This window comes from Schistocerca cancellata, chromosome 4 (assembly GCF_023864275.1).
Source record: "Schistocerca cancellata isolate TAMUIC-IGC-003103 chromosome 4, iqSchCanc2.1, whole genome shotgun sequence".
In the NCBI taxonomy this organism is placed as follows: Eukaryota; Metazoa; Arthropoda; class Insecta; order Orthoptera; family Acrididae; genus Schistocerca; species Schistocerca cancellata.
This window is the reverse complement of record NC_064629.1, coordinates 165406765-165433279: the sequence shown is the minus strand read 5'-3', so window position 1 is coordinate 165433279 and position 26515 is coordinate 165406765. Positions and strand designations below refer to the sequence as shown.

The 26515-nt window shown below is 44.8% G+C and overlaps 1 protein-coding gene across 1 annotated transcript in view; it reads right to left on the bottom strand.

Annotated features, from left to right (window-relative positions):
- Positions 1-1175: 1175 nt before the first annotated feature.
- LOC126183440 (uncharacterized) overlaps positions 1176-26515 on the bottom strand; it is a 79996-nt gene continuing 54656 nt past the window's right edge. Inside the window, exons 3-4 of the mRNA XM_049925427.1 lie at positions 12509-12651; positions 1176-3091 (exon numbers count right to left, since the gene is read on the bottom strand). Of these exons, the coding sequence (XP_049781384.1) occupies positions 2980-3091; positions 12509-12651 (255 nt within the window). The 3' untranslated portion in view covers positions 1176-2979. The remainder of the gene's footprint in view (positions 3092-12508; positions 12652-26515) is intronic.

The window sequence follows — 26515 nt, the reverse complement described above, 5'->3', positions numbered from 1 at the left end:
TGCCACTTTTAGTGTAAAAGGTATCAATCATCTGGGGAAGTTAGGGTAAATATACAGACTTCTACCCACTTGTTTATTAGCTGCCATTTCATGCCCATTGCTACATAATGGTGCGTTTACAACCTATGTTTAGCCGCAAATTTTAGTTGTTTGACTTCAGTGACCTAAATATCAAGGCTTTTTTCCATCTGAATCGTGTATGAAATTCACCAAAAGTATGTATGTGACATACATTACAGTTCTACACAATAATGGGCAATGAAGGGTGGTCATAAGTATGCTCTTAGATCTTTTTCATCACACATACCGAGATGCACATGCATATCTCAGATGATGCCACATAACGTACCTAATTGCTGCTGTGCATGGAGGCTATCTAGTTTTAATAGTATTAACTAACATGAAACAATGAGTCACAGATAAAGACAGTGAACTCTCTGGCCATTATTTCCTATATAAATGACAATGGTTATTACCAAAACAACAATATAGGGTTCCATGACGAATGATTTATTCACATACAACAATTCTGTACATTACTTTTGTAGGTGACATACAGCTTCTACACCATGAAGTGTTTCTGATACAGAATACTGTTCAACACATGCTCTAATCTAGAATGCCTTATATTTATAGAGAACACTTCAGAAACAAAAAGCAGCAGCTATACAGATTCAGAAGTAGAGTGTTTATAATAAGAATTTAAAAAGTAGAGAAAGAATATTGTGTAAGAAACAGATGAGATTTATCCAAAGCGATGTGTATAGTGATGCAGCAATGAGCAGAAATAATTCAAAAAATCATTAAAATTCGGTTACAAACTAAAGTGCAATGCATTCACTAGAAACCATATAAAAACTAAATTTTATATGCATTAATATATTATAACAATGAAGTCACAGTTTTAATATTAAAAAACATGAACTAAATTTGTTTGTTACTGTAATGATGCTTGTTTGAGACATAAGTCAGCAGAGAAAATATCACTAAAAACAAATTAATAAGTTTTTGTACAATACATGTAAATTTGTTTCATTCATATAAAATGTTTGTTAAAATTTTCCATTAAAGTCATATCAGTTGTCAGTAATTATAGCTATTCAATTTCAAAATGAAGAAACTTTCATAATATATATATATATATATATATATATACTGTGAAACTGTGACAAGAAGTCACAGTTTCACCACTAGTTTGCCTTATGTGTACCACTGTCTGAATGACAGCATTGTAGTTTATAAGTGTAAGTAGAAATCACAATCTAAATAGTTATACAATCATGAAAAACTATTTCTATGTTGTATCAAATTAGAAAATTAAATGTTAGAGCATGCGGTACAAAAAATTTACACACAAAACAAATGAGTCCATTGTTTTAACAGTATTTGTGCATGTTGTTCATACTTTCATAATACAGGCAAAATGATTTAGTATCAGTTGCAGCAATGTGACAGAAGCAAAAAGCACTCGTGTTAATGTAGAGGATTATATGCAATTAATAGCACTAGGTACTTAGTATTCATTTATTGTTATTTCATAGGATAAAAATTGTATATATACAAATTCATTATGGTACATCATTACTCTGTATAATTACAGAAAGGAAACAATGGAACTGATATTACTATTCTTTGACACTCGTGGATTAGCTACTGAGCTTTACTCTTGTCTCTAGTACAAATCAATAAATAACAACTATTGTTTTTGTGAGTATGTAGACATGGAGATATATTTACCTGTAAAGTAAAGTAAAATAGTGTAACATTCATATAAATCCTGACTCTATGGGATTGTTAGTATTTTTAGTAACTAAATAACAAAGACAGAAATATTTTCAAAATAGACATCAATTAGTCAATAATTGTATGTGAGCACAAATTGAAATCTGTAGTTTGTATAAAATCCAATGTCATCCAGTAACTCTTATACTCCTTGTATCACATGAACTTCTGTTCTTGTGTATTTGATAGTCATTAAATGAAATGAATGTTATTTACAGAATGAAGCTAATCTGAGGAGGAGAAAGCATACATTATAGTAGCTTCAACTACATATTATAAGCATACATTTTTACTAAACTGCAAGTAATACATCTAAAATTACAAGATGATGACTTCTGAGCAAGGAAGTACTTGCATTAGTATGATTGTTAGTTCTTCAAATCAGTAATTATTCTCATTCAATATCCCTACTTTCATGAGACAGCTACTGGACAACGGATAATATTATTAAATGTTTCAGTTTCTCCTCCAACTAGTTAATAAATTACAAAAATGGTATATATACTTGAAAGAAGATATATGTACAAGTATGTAATAATTCTTCGAGGCTGTTTTACATTGACTAAGTGCTTAATGTAATTTATCCTATTTTCAGATTCTTTTCCTATAACCTAATATTGCACAACCCGACAGCTGCATGTACAACAAGCACTGAAACGAAAGAATTTGCAGACACTTTAGAAGAACAGAATTTGGAAAAATTGCATGATACTTTGCAGGAGACAGTAATGTGTAAGTATCTGAATATGCTCTGCTGTTTAAGTTAATTCAATAACTTTCTTCATATATCATAATATTATGGAAACTCTTGCACACTTTACAAGCTACATCAAATTAGCTTTTTACGTGAAGTGTATAACAGTTTTAACAGTTATTATTGTCAGCACTAAATGCTAGCTAGGAAATGTTTCCATATTTTGGTGTTAAAAAGTGGATGTATTGTCCTATTAATACTAATACAGTTACATGTGTTTAACAGTATTCTTCATAAATTAAGTTTCTCATGGATGACACTGCTCAAACTATGGAAAGGATTCGGATGAAGTTCTGTAGACTGCTACTTCCATTTTAATTACATTTGGTCAAACTTTCATCCATTTGCAGTGTACATTTATCAAAGTAATACTGAATGAAATATGTATGTGAAACTAATAATGAAATGGCTGTGAGTGAAGTATGATGTCCATGGTGACTCTTCTACTTGCGCACCACTATCTTGAAATGTGGTGCTGGTGCGGCTGCAACAATTGGAACTTCTTCCACCTTAGGCTTTGGAACGTACGGGTTCTTCAGCGGATCCAGGTTCAGGCTATGCAGGAGAGTAGAAGTGGATGAATTAACAATATATCAAAATAATAAAACAGACTTATCAGCATTACAACAGGAAGAATAATTTGAATCACTGACATATTTGACAGAGGGAGAAAGGAATGTGAGTATTTCTTGATACAGGAAGGATGGAGGTGATGGGCCACAAGAATAAACCACCAAGTCTCTAGCTAAAGGCCCTTAAGGAAGGACTACAATTTTTTTCATACTGATGACGGTAACTGGGACATACAGCACGCCAGCATCAATAGTTTTCTCATAAGAGGCTCAACTTTTATAATGTATGTTTATTCAGCCCATACCTATGACTCTGGAAATGCTCAAATGAGCTACAGGAAGATGAAAGTGATGTAAAATAATCAAATATTGCAGTGATTTGGTGTATTTCTTGGCTTTTAACGTTTCGATCCGAGTGCTCTGTCATCTGACACTGACCTCTGTTGGGCATTTTAAGGGTAGTATCCACATGACATTATACCTTTCATTTTTAATGAATGACAACTGAGTCCAACAATCAAGCCATGAGAGAAAGCATACCCGAAATATCCTGAAATTTTAAAGCTGTGTTCTGCAGGAGGGGCTTAGCTACAACCTACAGAATGTTGCTTGAAATAATCATATGGTGAAGGCTTTCATGGGTGGATATCTTAGCTGTTGGTGAATCTTCTGGGTCGTATTGTCGTTTGCTGATGAATATTCTTGGTTGTATCGTACTGTAATGCTTCATAAAAATTTTCCGTTTCTAACGTTTTGTCCAGACCAGTGCTGCACTGAGTTTTGATGATTACTGTCAGACCGTCAGAGAGCCACATAAATGGTGTGGAAAACAGGAGTGTGGTCAAAGTTTACACGTGATCAGCAAAGATAATCCTGGTCAGAGATAAACGACTATAGACGACGATCAATAATTAATTTTTATCTCTGACAAGGATTCTCGCTGCCCACACATGTAAAGTTCGACCACTCTCTCCTTTCCGTAGTATTTATGTCGGTCTCCAAATGTCCGACACATCAGCCCACAAGACTCGGCGGAACAAGCCTCCGAAAGTGTCCAGTGCAGCTCAGGACGAAACTTTAGGAACGGAAAAGTTTCTTGAAAGAATAGTTCACTCTGCAGTGGAGCGTTCGCTATTTTGAAACTTCCTGGCAGATTAAGATTGAGTGAAACTGGGATTCGAACCTGGAACGTTGATTGTCACAGGCAAAGTGGACTACGGCTAAACCATTTCGCTGCGATATCTGTACTTCCAGCAGTGCCAGTACTGCAAAGGAACGCAGGAGAGAAAAGTTTATGTGAAATCTGAAAAGTAGGAGAGAGGTACTGGCAGAGTGGATGCTGTTTTCTGACACTAACCTACATAGGTCATTTTAAGGGCAGTATCCAAATGACATTATCCTTTGGTAACTCAGTTGCTAAGAGCACGTGGTTGTGAGTTCAAGGCCTTATCCGCCACATTGTTTTAAAATGCTGAGACTTCCAAAACAGTGCACATTCGACTGTGCAGTGAAAAAAACCTAGTGGAATTGGTATCCGATTTATAACGAAGAAAGCTCGACAATCTGTGGAAAAAGAGAGTGCTCACTGTCGTGGTGAAATAAGCGCCCAGGAATGTGCTGGAGCAAAGACACAATTTTCTGGACGTAGCATTCAGTTCTGGAAACTTCAGCAGACCGTAGAGCAAAATTTGGTGACGGTATTTACACACAACGCACTATAACGTTTACCGTTTTTCTGGGATGACAATAAAAACTAAGTTAAATACCATATGGCATTGTTACTTGGGATATCCCACGGGGTTGGGTCGTCCGCCTAGTCGAAATGGGTATGTCTAGTTGTAATATTTCTAGCTTAGTCAGCCATTATATTAGGTTCCAAGAAGCTATTCCCAGAGCCGTGGAGATGCAAGAAGTATATAGATGACGAAGTGTAGTGTGAGGTACTGTGACAGATGTTAGATTCGATACCATTCTCGTGAGAAAGACCGCCTGCATAATGCTACTGCTCTGTGATTGGCTGCTATGTTCGGAGCAAGGGCGCCAAAACGTTAAAGTATAGTTATTATTATTAATTAAACTACTCATTGGAATGACTTCACTTTTTAATATAAATATCTCTCAACAGCTGATTATCAGTCAGTCATTTTAGGATTATTAAAAACAATTTAAATAAAAAAAAGACTGACGAAATTTCAGACGAAGCACTTCGGAAGCGTTCGGATCACGCCGTTTCGGGTATGGCGCGCGATGTGTGTCGGGCTGTTCGTCACTTTGGATTAGGCAGTCGAGAAGAGCAGACATGTTGTCTGTTGTACGATGTTTTTCCAGTTTTTATTTAAGTTCCTGTTAGTCACTCTGGATTAGGCAGTCGAGATGCACAGTCATGTTGTCTGTCGCAGGATGTGTTTCCCAGTATTCAGTATTAAAAGATTCATTCCGGTAGTTATGAGGCACAGACACGTGCCACAAATAGTGTAAAGATACATTTTCGTAAACGTTATGTTTGATCACGTACTTTGCTGTATCAGAAGGTGTTGCATTAAGATCATGTAGTCTTCTCGTGTGGCTATATTAAAATACGCGAGTGGTATCCCAAAGAGGTGATATATTATTTCAGAACAGAACAGAAGTCAGTTTCAGCCTCAAGATACAGAACCTACGACCTGCGTGCTGTTTTCTGTGCTGAGGACATCAACTTGAAGACAGCAGGCTAGTGAACTATAACAGAACCTTCGTATTCCACACAGTGCAGTGGAAACAACTAGGTGCCTCACGTCTACTGCATGCACGTAACAAATGTGCTCAGTGACATGTCATCTACAGTAATGCAGAGGAGGTAAAGGAGGATGATCGTTATTAACACCAACAATTCTCCCTTTCTTGCCGTATAGACAGAGCACAATGGCACCTGCACTTGAGATATGTGAGTTGTGTCGTATGTGTATTTGCAGAGTGTGGGTGAGTGTAATGGCTGCATGTACAGAGTAATGTTATGTTTGTGTTTTATGATGATGATGATGATGATGATGATGAGAGACGAGAAAGAGTGAAAAGCAGTGCTTGCACATAGTCTACTCCTCTCGAATAGTGCCGAGTTTTACGTCTCCATCCGACGAAAGTATCACCATCACCAACATCACATGTCCTCATTTCAGGAGACACTGCGAAGAAGTTTGGACTTTGATCCTGGACACTTGGGCAAAGTCTGGTGATTAGGAACTTTATGCCAGCAGCCCTCCTGCCCTCTCTGGCCAAATACTAGTAGCGAAAATTTCATCCACCACCAGAATTCGAACCGGCTTACCTCCAGGTCGAGTGCCACCACATATGTGTGCGTCAGCGACCTTGGCTAAGGAGGCGGATTGACATGACAGTATAAAATCTATAAGCACAAGCAGCAATCACAAATGAAAATGTCATTGATAGTTCAAGAGCGCGTTCGAGTGTAAAAATGGGTTCAAATGGCTCTGAGCACTATGGGACTTAACATCTATGGTCATCAGTCCCCTAGAACTTAAAACTACTTAAACCTAACTAACCTAAGGACATCACACAACACCCAGTCATCACGAGGCAGAGAAAATTCCTGACCCCGCCGGGAACCGAACCCGGGAACCCGAGCGTGGGAAGCGAGAACGCTAACGCACGACCACGAGCTGCGAACCGTTCGAGTGTAATTTTGAAATATTGTACTGTAGGAGAAACGCGTTTTATGGTAAGGAGCGCTATGGCTTAACATCGATCATGTTGACTGCAATATACACTCCTGGAAATGGAAAAAAGAACACATTGACACCGGTGTGTCAGACCCACCATACTTGCTCCGGACACTGCGAGAGGGCTGTACAAGCAATGATCACACGCACGGCACAGCGGACACACCAGGAACTGCGGTGTTGGCCGTCGAATGGCGCTAGCTGCGCAGCATTTGTGCACCGCCGCCGTCAGTGCCAGCCAGTTTGCCGTGGCATACGGAGCTCCATCGCAGTCTTTAACACTGGTAGCATGCCGCGACAGCGTGGACGTGAACCGTATGTGCAGTTGACGGACTTTGAGCGAGGGCGTATAGTGGGCATGCGGGAGGCCGGGTGGACGTACCGCCGAATTGCTCAACACGTGGGGCGTGAGGTCTCCACAGTACATCGATGTTGTCGCCAGTGGTCGGCGGAAGGTGCACGTGCCCGTCGACCTGGGACCGGACCGCAGCGACGCACGGATGCACGCCAAAACCGTTGGATCCTACGCAGTGCCGTAGGGGACCGCACCGCCACTTCCCAGCACATTAGGGACACTGTTGCTCCTGGGGTATCGGCGAGGACCATTCGCAACCGTCTCCATGAAGCTGGGCTACGGTCCCGCACACCGTTAGGCCGCCTTCCGCTCACGCCCCAACATCGTGCAGCCCGCCTCCAGTGGTGTCGCGACAGGCGTGAATGGAGGGACGAATGGAGACGTGTCGTCTTCAGCGATGGGAGTCGCTTCTGCCTTGGTGCCAATGATGGTCGTATGCGCGTTTGGAGCCGTGCAGGTGAGCGCCACAATCAGGACTGCATACGACCGAGGCACACAGGGCCAACACCCGGCATCATGGTGTGGGGAGCGATCTCCTACACTGGCCGTACACCACTGGTGATCGTCGAGGGGACACTGAATAGTGCACGGTACATCCAAACCGTCATCGAACCCATCGTTCTACCATTACTAGACCGGCAAGGGAACTTGCTGTTCCAACAGGACAAGGCACGTCCGCATGTATCCCGTGCCACCCAACGTGCTCTAGAAGGTGTAAGTCAACTACCCTGGCCAGCAAGATCTCCGGATCTGTCCCCCATTGAGCATGTTTGGGACTGGATGAAGCGTCGTCTCACGCGGTCTGCACGTCCAGCACGAACGCTGGTCCAACTGAGGCGCCAGGTGGAAATGGCATGGCAAGCCGTTCCACAGGACTACATTCAGCATCTCTACGATCGTCTCCATGGGAGAATAGCAGCCTGCATTGCTGCGAAAGGTGGATATACACTGTACTAGTGCCGACATTGTGCATGCTCTGTTGCCTGTGTCTATGTGCCTGTGGTTCTGTCAGTGTGATCATGTGATGTATCTGACCCCAGGAATGTGTCAATAAAGTTTCCCCTTCCTGGGACAATGAATTCACGGTGTTCTTATTTCAATTTCCAGGAGTGTATTTCTCATGGAAGATATGACACCCAAAGTAATACGCCTCAATCGCCGCACTCAGTTCCTTATTAGCTATCACTACAATTTTCAGCCACATGATGCTTAAAACGTCTGTTCGTTGTAAAAACCAAGACAATAATTACAGGAAAAAATAATCCGAACTAAAACATTAAACTACCTATGACTAACAATCGATTAACAACTAGCTTTGGACTCCTTTCTACTAAAAAATCCAACTCAAACCACACAGTTTACTAAAACTATTAAAAACTAACTTATTATCCAGTCGAACATGGTTACTACATCCAACGACAATCATTCACACATGGGACACCCTCATCGATCCCATCTTGCCTGTGTAAACGTATCATGCAGCTCCACCATTCCAGCGTTTTGTCGCTCCCTCGAAATCGTTGAAGATCTTCCTTTCCGTGTCGTATAACTGTTCCATTAGTACTCTGCATCAACTCATAATGTTCCACACATGCTCAGCACATAGATCACGTTTGCCTGTCTTACATCTTCCGCATATTTTAATCCCAACAACCGAGCAAGTTGGCGCAATAATAAGACAGTGGACATCCATTCGGGAGAATGGTGATTCGAGTCCTCATCCGGCGATCCAGATTTTGGTGTTTTTGAAGTGTCCCAAAAATGATTAAGGCAAATACCAGATCCTTTGAAAAGCACAGGGGTCGATTTCCTTCCTTATCCTTCGCCGGTCCGAGTTTATGCTCTGTCGCTTATGACCTCATCGTCGCCGTGACGTGAAACGTTCATCTTCACTTTTTTCAAACCTTAGCACCCCACTGCATCTTAATTCCTTGATGACGCTGCCTTGTGGCGACCTATACCAGACTATCCCATCTTCCATGTCCCAATACCTCAGAATCTTTCCCACGATATTTTTAATGGCTTTCCTCTCCTGCGCTATAACATCCTCCTTGAGATGTACCTAGCCTTCCCACGATAGTCTATCGTACCCTTCCCACCCCAAGGAAATACTATGTTCCTCTCTTTCCTGTCCAGTTGAAAGTTCTCTCCACTTCTTAATGCACACGCACTTCCCATCATTATTTACTCAGTCACATAAACAGTGTCAATTTATAAAGCAATATTCTCTCCAATTCCAGAAACGATCCAACTGTTACTTATTAATTTTTAAAAGAGCCCCCACTACCCAACTGGACACCGAAATGTACGCGTCACCAACTTCTCATCACATGTTAAAACATCGTTTTGTGTCGATAAATTATATTTTTATGTGTTTTCATTATTCTTTAAATCGAAAGCAGGAAAGTGGTAACAGCTAGTCTACCATACCTACCCAAGCTAAGAATATCTAAATAAGAAATACCAGAAAAGAAATACAAGAACTGTTAGTTCAATCTTTCTCGGCCATGAGTACCATAAACTAATCCCTTAACAGAAGCAACACTATAGACAATGTCTCAGGACCATACCAAACGCCTCTTTTATTCTATTTCGTCATGTATGGATGCTCTTCTTTCAACCCATTCAAGCTTCACGAAATACCCATTACGTATTAGCGATAATACATATCCCTATATATACAAGGTGCCCCAGTAAGAATGGCGAATATTCAGACATATGTCACGATCATTTGAAACAAAAAAGTTTACTGAACGCAGCTTTAAAATGAATATTTCAAGAGGTATGAGCACTCATTTATGTTCGGTATTGCAGTCTCTTGTTTTCCTTATTCTGAGCGTGGTAGCATGGATCAGAAACGTTTCAGTTATCATAGACTCTGTGAAGTGCATACCTTAAGAGCTATGAACACTTGTTCATCCTCGCTCCGTCTGTTCCACTGATTAAGTTCTCGTACTTCTTAAGGTATGCGTTTTAGAGCTCAGGTTTACTATACATTTTTGCTCCGAATAATCGTTCATGTCTTATCCCTGAATACTGACTATTCCTCTTGGGACACCCTGCATATAACACATAATATTATATTGCGATAATATCGTACAAGAGTTTGTAAGATGTGCATAAAAAATAAAACAAGGGCAACGGAATGCAGTCTAATTAAATTAGTCGATGTTGGGGAACCTAGAACAGGAAATGAGACGGTAATTGTAGCTGACGTTTATTACTTGAGCAGCAAAAAACGGACGATGACCGAAGTAGTGAGACTGCCAAGTAGCTGACTGCCATTTGCAAGAGAAACTTTTCTAAAAAAGAGAAATTTGCTAATATGTGAAATAAATTGAAATGATAGGATGTCTTTCCTCGCAAGGGGAGGCCACAACCTTATGATCACAGAATTACTTAACACTTTGCACAGCTTTAGCAGCCATTAAAACAACGTAATGTGCAACTAGCAAGGTGCGATTTTTCGAGAAAATCGTAAAAGAAGTTCTACGAGTCTGTTATGTGGTGTATGTGTCTGTGCCTAGATGCTGGACATTCGACTTCATTGTGGTCAAGTGGTCCGCTACAAACTTTAACTTTTCCTCACCTATTGCATCCACATCAGGGCTCCTCTCTCCCTATCCCTCTCCATTCATCCTCGCTCCTCCCTTGTTGTTATCACTATACAACCTATGCACCAAACACTTCCCCACACTTAAATAAAAAGAAAGTTATTAGCGTTCGAACCCCGTAAGGCGAATGTGTATGTGGCGATGGTTCGACCACCATTTAAACTTAGTTTTTAATCTATTTTTCATGTCTGGTCATATTATTTTATTTATATGACATTTGAGAGGTAATATAATGAAAAAAAAACACTTGTATCTGTACGAAGTTTCAATTTAGCTTTTCATTGTCTGTATGACAAAATACCATCAGCAACGTGTGATGACGAGAGCACATCCGACGAGTAATTGTAACTTACTCTTGCGATCTGGCACATTGTCACTTACTATATTACCACCCGTCAATGACGCCATTCGCATCATTATTTATCGATGTTTGACTTGAACTTTCCAAGCCTGTCCCTCGTCCTTGAAAATTTAATTACGAATAGTAAATAGTGAAATACCGCAACATACGAAATTCACTACAAATTCACGGAAATGCACCTGGGGCATTTTTTGGTTCAAACGGCTCAGAGCACTATGGGACTCAACTGCTGAGGTCATTAGTCCCCTAGAACTTAGAACTAGTTAAACCTAACTAACCTAAGGACATCACAAACATCCATGCCCGAGGCAGGATTCGAACCTGCGACCGTAGCGGTCTTGCGGTTCCAGACTGCAGCGCCTTTAACCGCACGGCCACTTCGGCCGGCCTGGGGCATTTTTTCTTCACTGTATTACCTCTCAAATGATATATAAATTAAATAACGTGACCAGTGACGAAAAAAACATAGATTAAAAAGTAAGTGTTGGCAGGATTCTATCGGTCGCAATCTCCACGACCCATACGCGATGCGCGAACGCTTAACGCTTACCATTTGACCTCTATAGCTTTTATTACTAATTACTTTGCAAGGATATATCAGTTACACAATTTTCTCTTGCGACTTCCTCGGAATTGCCAAAGTAGTGCACCTTAAGCCGGCTGCGGTGGCCGAGTGGTTCTAGGAGCTTCAGTCGGGAACCACGCGACTGCTACGGTCGCAGGTTCGAATCCTGCCTCGGGCATGGATGTGTGTGATGTCCTTAGGTTAGTTAGGTTTAAGTAGTTCTAAGTTCTAGGGGAATGATGACCTCAGATGTTAAGTCTCATAGTGCTCAGAGGCATTTGAACCATTTGAGTGCACATTACTACTTGCATATTATGTTGTTTTAATGGTCTACTAAAGGTGTACAAAGTCTGAAGTAAGTCCGTGATCCCAACCTCGTGGCTTCCCTTGTCATTGTATTTGTCATTTGTCTGTAATTTTGTCTTGTACGAAACGGAAAGGTGACCAATATGCAGTTGAGACAAGAACTCGGTGCTACAGGAGAATGCTGAAGATCAGATGGCTAGGTGGAATAAACAAAGAAGGGGTAGTGAGTCTCTGAGGCAACAAGAAACCGTCAATTTGGTAGTGGAGGGAGCTGTTGGGGGTAAAAATTGTAGAGGGAGATCGAGGTTCGACTGCAGTCGGCGGTTTCAAATAGATGTAAGTTGCAGTAGTCATGCGGAGGTGAAGAGGCTTGCAAGGGACAGACCAGCTGCTTTCTTGTTCTGCACAATCAATAAATATGTGTTTATGTGGACTGAGCTGTGTTGCTACTTGCTGTATGCCTTAGTCAGAGGTAGAAGTTACCTGTAGAAGGAAGGAGCGGAGGCGCAGTCGACGTTGTACCACCAGTCACAGGCGAACTCCTTCTGGTTGAAGAGCGTGCCGTTGGTGCAGAGGAACGCCGCCCCCTGCTCCCCTTCACGACCGTCGTGGCACACGTGGTACGCCTGTCGACAGAAGACAAACGTCAATACAACTTATCGTACGCTATCACGGTTCTTTCCGAACACTGGTACCTTGCCGGCAAAGCAACTTGGCCGACACGGTTTGCGCACTGATACACTGGAAACTTACTGCGGAAATGAGTGTCTTAAAGTAATTACCACGAGACTCAGAGGGCCATAGACACGGGTTCCCAGGTAGATGCCGTGTTTCTTGACTTTCGCAAGGCGTTCGATACCGTTCCCCACAGTCGTTTAATGAACAAAATAAGAGCATATGGACTATCAGACCAATTGTGTGATTGGATTGAAGAGTTCCTAGATAACAGAAAGCAGCATGCCATTCTCAATGGAGAGGAGTCTTCCGAAGTAAGAGTGATTTCAGGTGTTCCGCAGGGGAGTGTCGTATGACCGTTGCTATTCACAATGTATATAAACAACCTTGTGGATAACTACGCAACTTCACTGAGGCTTTTTCCGGAGGATGCTGTGGTATATTGAGAGGTTGCAACAATGGAAAATTGTACTGCAACGAATTGACGCATGGTGCAGGGAATGGGAATTGAATTCAATGTAGACTAGTGTAATGTGCTGCGAATACATAGAAAGAAAGATCCTTTGTCATTTAGCTACAATATAGAAGGTCAGAAACTGGAAGCAGATAATTCCATAATTATCTGGGAGTAGGCATTAGGAGTGATTTAAAATGGAATGTTCATATAAAGCTGATCGTCTGTAAAGCAGATGCCAGACTGAGATTCATTGGAAGAATGCTAAGGAAATGTAATCCGAAAACAAAGGAAGTAGGTTACAGTACACTTGTTCGTCCACTGCTTGAATATTTCTGACCAGTGTGGGATCCGTACCAGATAGAGTTGATAGAAGAGATAGAGAAGATCAAACGGAGAGCAGCGCGCTTCGTTACAGGATCATTTAGTAATCGCGAAAGCGTTACGGACATGATAGATAAACTCCAGTGGAAGACTCTGCAGGAGAGACGCTCAGTAGCTCGGTACGGGCTTTTGTTGAAGTTTCGAGAACATACCTTCACCGAGGAGTCAAGCAGTATATTGCTCCCTCCTACGTATATCTTGCGAAGAGATCATGAAGATAAAATCAGAGAGACTAGAGCTCACACAGAGGCATACCGACAATCTTTCTTTCCACGAACAATACCAGACTGGAATAGAAGGGAGAACCGATAGAGGTACTCAAGGTACCCTCCGCCACACACCGTCAGGTTTCTTGCGGAGTATGGATGTAGATGAAGACGTAGAAATAATTTATGAGGCAGGATAACTAAGGATAAGTCACGGTACGTAAGAAGAGAAAAGATAACTTTTTACGATACTGCAGTGCCTGTGTTGTACCGAACTACGATGAAACCTACTTCGGACATGGTCGAATGTCCGAAGGAACAGGCGCTGCGGCGACTAAAGCTGTTACGAAACACGTGAAATGTATTCGCAATTGCGAATGTGGACTACCATCAGTTGTATACAGGGTGCGGCTCTCAAATCCGGACACATTTCAATCTGAAATCCCCGCCATATCGTAGTTCCGCCGGAGGTCGCGATTGGCGTTCTTGAAAGCCATATGCATCTAGTTAACAGTCAGAACCTCAAAATGGCCGAGGTATTACGGACAAGTGCGAAGTACAACCGAAGAGCAGCGATTATAGAAAGTCTTCGCGCTGGGCGTTCGCCCGCTGAAATACACTACTGGCCATTAAAATTGCTACACCACAAAGATGCCGTGCTACAGACGCGAAATTTAACCGACAGGAAGAAGATGCTGTGATATGCAAATGATTAGCTTTTCGGAGCATTCACACAAGGTTGGCGCCGGTGGTGACACCTGAAACGTGCTGACATGAGGAAAGTTTCCAACCGACTTCTCATACACAAACAGCAGTTGACTGGCATTGCCTGGTGAAACGTTGTTGTGATGCCTCGTGTAAGGAGGAAAAATGCGTACCATCACATTTTCGACTTTGATAAGGGTCGAATTGTAGCCTGTCTCCATTGGGGTTTATCGTATCGCGACATTGCTGCTCGGGTTGGTCGAGATCCAATGACTGTTAGCAGAATATGGAATCGGTGGGTTCTGGAGGGTAATACGGAACACCGTGCTGGATCCCAACGGCGTCGTATCACTAGCAGTCGACAAGACAGGCATCTTATACGCATGGCTGTAACGGATCGTGCAGCCACGTCTCGATACCTGAGTCAACAGATGGGGACGTTTGCAAGACAACAACCATCTGCACGAACAGTTCGATGACGTTTGCAGCAGCATGAAGTATCAGCTCGGAGACCATGGCTGCGGTTACAGTTGACGCTGCATCACAGACAGGAGCGCCTGCGATGGTGTACTTAACGACGAACCTGGGTGCACGAATAGCAAAACGTCATTTTTTCGGATGAATCCAGTATCTGTTTACAGCATCATGATGATCGCATCCGTGTTGGCGACATCGCGGTGAACGCACATTGTAAGAGTGTATTCGTCATCGCCATACTGGCGTATCACCCGGCGTGATGGTATGGGGTGCCATTGGTTACACGTCTCTTTCACTTCTTGTTCGCATTGACGGCACTTTAAACAGTGGACGTTACATTTCAGATGTGTTTCGACCCGTGGCTCTACCCTTCATTCGATCCCTCCGAAACCCTACATTTCAGCAGGATAATCCACGACCGCATGTTGCCTTTCTGGATACAGAAAATGTTCGACTGCTGCCCTGGCCAGCACATTCTCCAGATCTCTCACCAACTGAAAACGTCTGGTCAATGATGGCCGAGCAGCTGAATCGTCACAATACGCCAGTCACTACTCTTAACTGCTACACCAAAAAGAAATGCAGATGATAAACGGGTATTTATTGAACAAATATATGATACTGAAACTGACATGTGATTACATTTTCACGCAATTTGGGTGCATAGATCCTGAGAAATAGGTACCCAGAACAACCACCTCCGGCCATAATAACGGCCTCGATACGCCTGGGCATTGAGTCTAACAGAGCTTGTATGGCGTGTACAGCTTCAGCAGCCCATGCAGCTTTAAAACGATACCACAGTTCATCAAGAGTAGTGACTAGCGTATTGTGACGAACCAGTTGCTCGGACACCACTGACCAGACGTTTTCAGTTGGTGAGAGATCTGGAGAATTTTCTGGCCAGGGCAGCAGTCGCACATTTTCTGTATCCAGAAATGCCCGTACAGGACCTGCAACATGCGGTCGTGCATTATCCTGCTGAAATGTAGGGTTTCGTAGGGATCGAATGAAGGGTACAGCCACGGGTCGTAACACATCTGAAATGTAACGTCCGCTGTTCAAAGTGCCGCCAATGCGAACAAGAGGTGACAGAGACGTGTAACCAATGGCACCCCATACCATCACACCGGGTGATACACCAGTATGGCGATGACGAATACACGCTTACAATGTGCGTTCACCGATATGTCGCCAAACAAGGATGCGATCATCATGATGCTGTAAACAGATACTGGATTCATCCGAAAAATGACGTTTTGCCATTCGTGCACCCAGGTTCGTCGTTGAGTACACCATCGCAGGCGCTCCTGTCTGTGATGCAGCGTCAACGGTAACCGCAGCCATGGTCTCCGAGCTGATAGTCCAAGCTGCTGCAAACATCATCGAACTGTTCTTGCAGGTGGTTGTTGTCTTGCAAGTGTCCCCATCTGTTGACTCAGGGATCGAGACATGGCTGCACGATCCCTTACAGCCATGCGGATAAGATGCTTGTCTTGTCGACTGCTAGTAAGACGAGGCCGTTGGGATGCAGCACGGTGTTCCGTATTACCTTCCTGAACCCACCGATTCCATACTCTGCTAACAGTCATTGGATCTCGACCAACGCGAATAGCAATGTCGCGATACGATAAACCGCAATCGCGATAGGCTACAATCCGACCTTGATCAAAGTCGGAAACGTGATGGTACACATTTCTCCTCCTTACACGAGGCATCACAACAACGTTTGACCAGGCAACGCCGGTCAACTGCTGTTTGTGTATGAGAAATCGGTTGGAAACTTTCCTCATGTCAGCACGTTGTAGGTGTCGCCACCAGCGCCAACCTTGTGTTAATGCCCTGTAAAGCTAATCATTTGCATATCACAGCATCTTATTCCTGTCGGTCAAATTTCGGGCCTGTAGCACGTCATCTTCGTGTTGTAGCAATTTTAATGGCTAGTAGTGTATCTTCTGGGGATTGCGAACTTGAAGAAGAGGAACCATTCCTTAGTCACATGAAATCGATTAAGCACAACGTGCAAAGACAGTGATGTAATTGGTCGCAAACCACAGCGCTGTCGAGTGACCTACAGTAGCGCTGCATATGATTGTGGTGCAGACGGCGACCGCTGGCCCAGTTAGGTCTGGCCGCCACGCCCTGTCCCACAGCTTACGGCTCGCCTCGTGCGGTGAAAGGCTGCCGCCACCGGACCCGGCCCCGCCGTGCCGTACGCGCCCCGAACTGGTTCCTTGGCTGAATGATGACGCAACCTGCTGCTGTCCAACCCCCACACTCCAGCTGTGCCTATTGCCCGCGGCTAAAGTTATTTACAAACGCATATGACCGTGTTTTTGCCTCGTTTGCATTCTCGACTACACTATACAGGGGGATATTTCCTCCATGTAAAAACTCTAGGGATTGATCGATGAGAGGACTCGGAACATAAAGCTCTACTGAACTTGCATCTACATCCACATCTACATCCATACTCCGCAAGGCGGTGTGTGGCGGAGGGTACTCTGAGTACCTCTATCGGTTCTCCCTTCTATTCCAGTCTCGTATTGTTCGTGGAAAAAAAGATTGTCGGTATGCCTCTGTGTGGGCTCTAATCTCTCTGATTTTATCCTCATGGTCTCTTCGCGAGCTATACGTAGGAGGGAGCAATATACAACTCGACTCCTCGGTGAAGGTATGTTCTCGAAACTTCAACAAAAGCCCGTACCGAGCTACTGAGCGTCTCTCCAGCAGAGTCTTCCACTGGAGATTATCTATCATCTCCGTAACGCTTTCGCGATTACTAAATGATCCTGTAACGAAGCCCGCTGCTCTCCGTTGGATCTTCTCTATCTCCTATATCAACCCCATCTGGTACGGATCCCACACTGGTGAGCAGTATTCAAGCAGTGGGCGAACAAGTGTACTGTAATCTACTTACTCTGTTTTCGAATTGCATTTCCTTAGGATTTTCCAAAGAATCTCACTCTCGCATCTGCTTTACCGACGATCAATTTTATATAATCACTCAAAAAAAAAAAAAAAAAAAAAGGTTCAAGTGGCTCTGAGCACTATTGGACTTAACTTCTGAGGTCATCAGTCCCCTAGAACTTAGAACAACTTAAACCTAACTAACCTAAGGACATCACACACATCCATGCCCGAGGCAGGATTCGAACCTGCGACCGTAGCGGTCGCGCAGTTCCAGACCGAAGCCCCTAGAACCGCTCGGCCACACCGGCCGGCATTACCATTCCATTTTAAATCACTCCTAATGCCTACTGCCAGATAATTTATGGTATTATCGTCCGCCACCGGTAGCTGAGTGATGCCGGCACGGTAGCTCAGCGTGTTCGCTCAGAGAGTTACGTGCTCTCTGTAATAAAAAAACTGAGTCAATCGATCAACAACGAACATAAATGGATGTCTTACGACGTCCGCCCCGAGCAGATGCAACGAACAATAGCGATCAAAATGAAATTAAAAAAAAAAAAGTGGTCAGCGCGACAGACTGCCAATCCTGAGGGCCACGGTTCGATTCCCGGCTCGGTCGGAGATTTTTTTCCGCTCAGGGACTGGGTGTTATATTGTCCTCATCATCATCATTTCATCCCCATCAACGCGCAAGTCGCCAAAGTGGCGTCAAATCGAAACACTTGCACCAGGCGAGCGGTCTACCCGACGGTAGGCCCTAGTCACACGAGATTATTATTATATGGAATTAACTGCTTCCAGTTGCTGACCTGCTATATTGTAGCTCAATGATAAAGGACCTTTCTTTCTATGTATTCGCAACACATTACACTTGTCTACATAGAGATTCAGTTGCTATTCCCTGCACCATGAATCAATTCGTTGCAGATCTTCCTGCGTTTGAGTACAATTTTCAATTGTTACAACCTCTCGATATACTACAGCATCATCCGCAAAAAGCCTCAGTGAACTACCGATGTTATCCACAAGGTCATTTATGTATATTGTAAATAGCGATGGTCCTACGACACTCCCCTGCAGTACTCCTGAAATCATTGGGAAGACTTCTCTCCATTAAGAATGACATGCTGCGTTCTGTTATCTAGGAACTCTTCAATCCAATCACACAATTGGTCTGATGGTCCATATGCTCTTACTTTGTCCATTAAACGACTGTGGGGAACTGTATCGAACGCCTTGCGGAAGTCAAGAAACACGGCATCTACCTGTGAACCCGTGTCTATGGCCCTCTGAGTCTCGTGGACGAATAGCGCGAGCTGGGTTTCACACGATGGTCTTTTTCGAAACCCATGCTGATTCCTACAGAGTAAATTTCTAGTCTCCATAAAAGTCATTATATTCGAACACAATACGTGTTCCAAAATTCTATAACTGATCAACGTTAGAGATATAGGTCTATAGTTCTGCACATCTGTTCGACGTCCCTTCTTGAAAACGGATATGACCTGCGTCCTTTTTCAATCCTTTGGAACGTTACGCTTTTCTAGAGACCTACGGTACACCGCTGCAAGAAGGGGCGAAAGTTTCTTCGCGTACTTTGTGTAAAATCGAACTGATATCCCATCAGGTCCAGCGGCCTTTCCTCTTTTGAGCGATTTTTAATTGTCTTTCTGTCCGTCTGTCATCTATTTCGATATCTACCATTTTGTCATCTGTGCGACAATCTAGAGAAGGAACTACAGTGCAGTCTTCCTCTGTGAAACATGCTGGAGCCCACTTATTCAATCACACTTTGTTACAGAGACTGCGGCAAATACGCACTGTACCATGCGTACAGTACAGTATGCATGGTTTCCTCCGAGAGGGTGGAACTGTTCCTCATACATTATGCTGTAGCGCCCTCTCCTGCCGTAGTAACTGGTAATGTTGTGTCCGATTCACTTCTCTTGCTGACCCAACTTGTCGTGGACGTAATACAGCATTGTACATAATGATTCCATATTCGGGTCGAGAGCTTGCCTACGTGTTGTTTGCTTACGGAAAGGCAAACGGCAACGGGCGACGTGCAGCAACATCAACATTCGATGTTTGCAACAGTGTTTCGCCGTTTGCCTGAGACAGGGTCGTTTCAGGGAGCAGAAAATCAGGAAAGACGTTCTCGATATGTTCGGACAACATGTGATTAACACTGTGGAAGGCTACCGCCGTGTCAGTACCAGGCAGTTGGCCCGTCAGTACAGGATGAGCCAGACGACCATGTGCAACATTCTCCATGACAATTGTTACTACCCTACGCGTGTGCAGAGTTTACTAGTGACAGCCGGATATGACCTGCGTCCTTTTTCAATCCTTTGGAACGCTACGCTTTTCTAGAGACCTACGGTACACCGCTGCACTAGCGGTTCTAGGCGCTATAGTCTGGAGCCGAGTGACCGCTACGATCGCAGGTTCGAATCCTGCCTCGGGCATGGATGTGTGTGATGTGCTTAGGTTAGTTAGGTTTAATTAGTTCTAAGTTCTAGGCGACTGATGACCTCAGAAGTTAAGTCGCATAGTGCTCAGAGCCGTTTTTACTAGTGACAGACTTTACACATCGGGAGCAGTTTCCTCACTGGTTTATTCACCAGGCAACCAAGATTCCGAGATTTGTGTCATCCGTCCTGTTCACAGTTGAGACCACCTTTACACGGAGTCTAATCTTCAACTTTCATAAGTTATCTGTGCGATAGTATGCAGAACCCCCACGGTATGGCGACAGCGAATCACCAGCATCGGTGCAGCAGGAATGTGTGGGCCGGGATAATTGGCGACCGTCTTTTGGGACCTGTCTTCCTTCCACGTCAACTAACAGGACGGAACTACCGGCGTTTCTTGCCGGTGACTTTGCCTCCCCTGCTGGAGGAAGTGCCATTGATGATTCGACCGAGCGAGGTGGCGCAGTGGTTAGCACACTGGACTCGTATTCGGGAGGACGACGGTTCAATCCCGTCTCCGGCCATCCTGATTTAGGTTTTCCGTGATTTCCCTAAATCGCTTCAGGCAAATGCCGGGATGGTTCCTTTGAAAGGGCACGGCCGATTTCCTTTCCCATCCTTCCCTCACCCGAGCTTGCGCTCCGTCTCTAATGACCTCGTTGTCGACGGGACGTTAAACACTAATCTCCTCCTCCTCCATTGATGATTCGAAGGGTTATGTGGCTGCTACATGATGGTGCTCCAGCCTGCTTCGTCGTTAACGTCCGGACCCATCTCAGTCGTGTCTTCCCTGCTCGATGGATCGGACGAGGGGGTCCAGTTGCATGGCCTGATCGTTCACCGATGTCAACCCGTGCGACTTCAGGTTATGGTGCCATCTCAAAAGTATTGTGTATGCAGAGCCCGTTCCAGATGTGGAGACTCTGGAGCAACGTATTAATGCTGTCTTTGACACTGTTCGGGTGCAGCCTGGCCGATGTGAACGTGTGAGACAGAACATGCTACGGCGCGTACACGCATCGTTGAGGCACGTGGAAACCATTTTCAGCACATACTGTAACTGTGGCTGCATGGTACAGCACGTATTATACCGGAGTCTTTGTAAAAATGTATGATTGAATAAATGGTCTCTAGCGTGGAAATCATGCATTTGTGGACATACGTTCATTAGAACTTTTTTGTTCCGCATCCTCTCATCGATCAATCCCTAAAGTTCGTACAAAAAATCTCCATTTATAAACTGCACGACCAAAAAAGTGAAGCACTCAGAAGCCATGGTTGTATGTCAATGTAACATCATATACCCACTCACCACCGGCGGGTACGACAGGTAGAACGGCCACCGTAGTGCACTGGAGTTGTTCTTGTTTACTGTTGTCACAAGGCCTGTTGGGGTATACACAGTGGTCCATTGATAGTGACCGGGCTAAATATCTCATGAAATAAGCATCAAACGAAAAAACTACAAAGAACGAAACTTGTCTAGCTGGCGCTATGGTTGGCCCACTAGATAGCGCTGCCATAGGTCAAACGGATATCAACTGCGTTTTTTTTTCTATAGGAATCCCGATTTTTTATTACATATTCGTGCAGTACGTAAAGAAATATGAATGTTTTACTTGGACCACTTTTTTCGCTTTGTGATAGACGGCGCTGTAATAGTCACAAACGTGCTATCATATAATATTCCACCAGTGCGGACGATATTTGCTTCGTCATACATTACCCGTGTTAAAATGGACCGTTTACCAATTGCGGAAAAGGTCGATATCGTGTTCATGTATGGCTATTGTGATCAAAATGCCCAACGGGCGTGTGCTATGTGTGCTGTTCGGTATCATCCAAGTGTCCGGAACGTTCGCCGGATAGTTACGCTATTTAAGGAAACAGGAAGTGTTCAGCCACATGTGAAACGTCAACCACGACCTGCAACAAATAAATAATGCCCAAGTAGGTGTTTTAACTGCTGTCGCGGCTAATCCGCACGTCAGTAGCAGACAAATAGCACGAGAATCGGGAATCTCAAAATTGTCCGTGTTAAGAATGCTACATCAACATAGGTTGCACTCGTACCATATTTCTATGCACCAGGAATTGCATGGCGACGACTTTGAACATCGCGTACAGTTCTGCCACTGGGCACAAGAGAAATTACCTGACGATGACAGATTTTTTACACACATTCTATTTAACGACGAATCCGCTAAACATTCATATATACAGCGGTAACGTAAACCGGCATAATATGCACTATTGGGCAACGGAAAATCCACGTTGGCTGCGACAAGTGGAACATCAGCGACCTTGGCGGGTTAATGTATGGTGCAGAAGGATAATTGGCCCCCATTTTATCGATGGCAATCTAAATGGTGCAATGTATGGTGATTTCCTACGTAATGTTCTACCGATGTTACTACAGGATGTTTCACTGCATGAAAGAATGGCGTTGTACTTCCAACATGATGGATGTCCGGCACATAGCTCGCATGCGGTTGAAGCGGTATTGAATAGCATATTTCATGACAGGTGGATTGGTCGTCGAAGCACCATACCATGGCCCGCACGTTCTCGGGATCTGACGTCCACGGATTTCTTTCTGTGGGGAATGTTGAAGGATATTTGCAATCGTGATCCATCGACAACGCCTGACAGCATGCGTTAGTGCATTGTCAATGCATGTGCGAACATTACGGAAGGCGAACTACTCGCTATTGAGAGGAATGTCGTTAAACGTATTGCCAAATGCATTGAGGTTGACGGACATAATTTTGAGCATTTCTTGCATTAATGTGGTATTTACAGGTAATCATGCTGTAACACCCTCGTTCTCAGAAATGATACGTTCACGAAGGTACATGTATCACATTGAAACAACCGAAATAAAATGTTCAAACGTACCTACGTTTTGTATTTTAATTTAAAAAACCTACCTGAAAAAACTGTTCGTCTAAAATTGCCAGCCATATGTTTGTGACTATTACAGCGCCATCTATCACAAAGCGAAAAAAGTGGTCCAACTAAAACATTCATATTTCTGTACGTACTACACGAATATGTAATAAAAATGGGGGTTTATATGTTAAAAAAACGCAATTGATATCCGTTTGACCTATGGTAGCGCCATCTAGCGGGCCAACCATAGCGCCATCTGGTTTCCTCCTTCAAGCTAGACAAGTTTCGTTCTTTGTAGTTTTTCGTTTGACGCTTATTTCGTGAGATATTTGGCCTGGTCACGATCAATGGACCACCCTGTATAAGGTGCGTGATCAGCATAGCGTGATCACAGTGAAGGGCACGAAGACGCCGGCTTGTTTTCTGAGACAGCGTTATAACCACCTCACAGAATTTGAAAGGGACCACACTGTGGGTGTCCATCGCGCAATATCCAAATCTCTGAGGCATTCGAATGTGACAGTGGCCCGATGTTGGACTGCATGGAAACGTGATGGCGAGTATGCTCGTCAAGTTTCCCGTCGGCCACATCCGACCACCGCGAGGGAAGATCGTCATATTGTGCACCACGAACGTCGTAATCCCTTCACATTTGCGCCTGCCATCCGAGAACAAGTAATGGACTCCCTGTAACATTCTGGCATCAAGCAACATTAGTCAGAGACTACCATCGGCCTAGTTAAGGAATTACTGTACCACGTGACGGTTGCCGTTAACACCACAAACAAACGTCTGCGTTTGAAGGGGTGCCGTGAATGGAAAGCACGGAGCGCTACTGAGTGGCGTCGCAGCGTGTCCAGAGATGAATCGCGATTCTGCACTACCACGGATGACCATCCTAGGCTAACATGGCGGTGCTCCGTGGAGAGGTCCCATTCTTCTAATGTTTCGGAGAGCCACAGTGGTGTTACTCCTGACGTCATGATATGGGGAGCTATCGGATGAGACTTCAGGAACATATGGTAGTGACTGAGCGAACTGTGACAGCACAACGCTACGTCACGCACATAGTGCGTTCTCTTGTACTTCCTCTCCCCGAAATTATCATGGTACAATTTTTCAACAGCACAATGCACGTCCAAATACGACGCGTGTCTCTACCAGCTCTATGTGAGATTGGCCGGCCGCGGTGGCCGTGCGGTTCTGGCGCTGCAGTCCGGAACCGCGAGGCTGCTACGGTCGCAGGTTCGAATCTTGCTTCGGGCATGGGTGTGTGTGATGTCCTTAGGTTAGTTAGGTTTAAGTAGTTCTAAGTTCTAAGGGACTTATGACCTAAGATGTTGAGTCCCATAGTGCTCAGAGCCATTTGATTTCTACACTCCTGGAAATGGAAAAAAGAACACATTGACACCGGTGTGTCAGACCCACCATACTTGCTCCGGACACTGCGAGAGGGCTGTACAAGCAATGATCACACGCACGGCACAGCGGACACACCAGGAACCGCGGTGTTGGCCGTCGAATGGCGCTAGCTGCGCAGCATTTGTGCACCGCCGCCGTCAGTGTCAGCCAGTTTGCCGTGGCATACGGAGCTCCATCGCAGTCTTTAACGCTGGTAGCATGCCGCGACAGCGTGGACGTGAACCGTATGTGCAGTTGACGGACTTTGAGCGAGGGCGTATAGTGGGCATGCGGGAGGCCGGGTGGACGTACCGCCGAATTGCTCAACACGTGGGGCGTGAGGTCTCCACAGTACAACGATGTTGTCGCCAGTGGTCGGCGGAAGGTGCACGTGCCCGTCGACCTGGGACCGGACCGCAGCGACGCACGGATGCACGCCAAGACCGTAGGATCCTACGCAGTGCCGTAGGGGACCGCACCGCCACTTCCCAGCAAATTAGGGACACTGTTGCTCCTGGGGTATCGGCGAGGACCATTCGCAACCGTCTCCATGAAGCTGGGCTACGGTCCCGCACACCGTTAGGCCGTCTTCCGCTCACGCCCCAACATCGTGCAGCCCGCCTCCAGTGGTGTCGCGACAGGCGTGAATGGAGGGACGAATGGAGACGTGTCGTCTTCAGCGATGAGAGTCGCTTCTGCCTTGGTGCCAATGATGGTCGTATGCGTGTTTGGCGCCGTGCAGGTGAGCGCCACAATCAGGACTGCATACGACCGAGGCACACAGGGCCAATACCCGGCATCATGGTGTGGGGAGCGATCTCCTACACTGGCCGTACACCACTGGTGATCGTCGAGGGGACACTGAATAGTGCACGGTACATCCAAACCGTCATCGAACCCATCGTTCTACCATTCCTAGACCGGCAAGGGAACTTGCTGTTCCAACAGGACAATGCACGTCCGCATGTATCCCATGCCACCCAACGTGCTCTAGAAGGTGTAAGTCAACTACCCTGGCCAGCAAGATCTCCGGAACTGTCCCCCATTGAGCATGTTTGGGACTGGATGAAGCGTCGTCTCACGCGGTCTGCACGTCCAGCACGAACGCTGGTCCAACTGAGGCGCCAGGTGGAAATGGCATGGCAAGCCGTTCCACAGGACTACATCCAGCATCTCTACGATCGTCTCCATGGGAGAATAGCAGCCTGCATTGCTGCGAAAGGTGGATATACACTGTACTAGTGCCGACATTGTGCATACTCTGTTGCCTGTGTCTATGTGCCTGTGGTTCTGTCAGTGTGATCATGTGATGTATCTGACCCCAGGAATGTGTCAATAAAGTTTCCCCTTCCTGGGACAATGAATTCACGGTGTTCTTATTTCAATTTCCAGGAGTGTATGTGAGATTGTGATGTTGAGGTACCCCCATGCCCAGCAGCATCCCAACATATGTTCTCTGTAGCCCACGTGTGGGACTAGGTCGGACGTCAACTCCATCTCAGTGCCTGTATTATACATCTACATACGTATTCCGCAATCCACCATACGGTGCGTGGCGGAGGGTACCTCGTACCACAACTAGCATCTTCTCTCCCTGTTCCACTCCCAAACAGAAAGAGGGAAAAATTACTGCCTATATGCCTCTGTACGAGCCCTAATCTCTCTTCTCTTATCTTTGTGGTCTTTCCGCGAAATATAGGTTGGCGGCAGTAAAATTTTACTGCAGTCAGCCTCAAATGCTGGTTCTCTAAATTTCCTCAGTAGCGATTCACGAAAAGAACGCCTCCTTTCCTCCAGAGACACCCACCCAAGTTCCTGTAGAATTTCCGTAACACTCGCGTGATGATCGAACCTACCAGTAACAAATCTAGCAGCCCGCCTCTGAATTGCTTCTAGGTCCTCCCTCAAT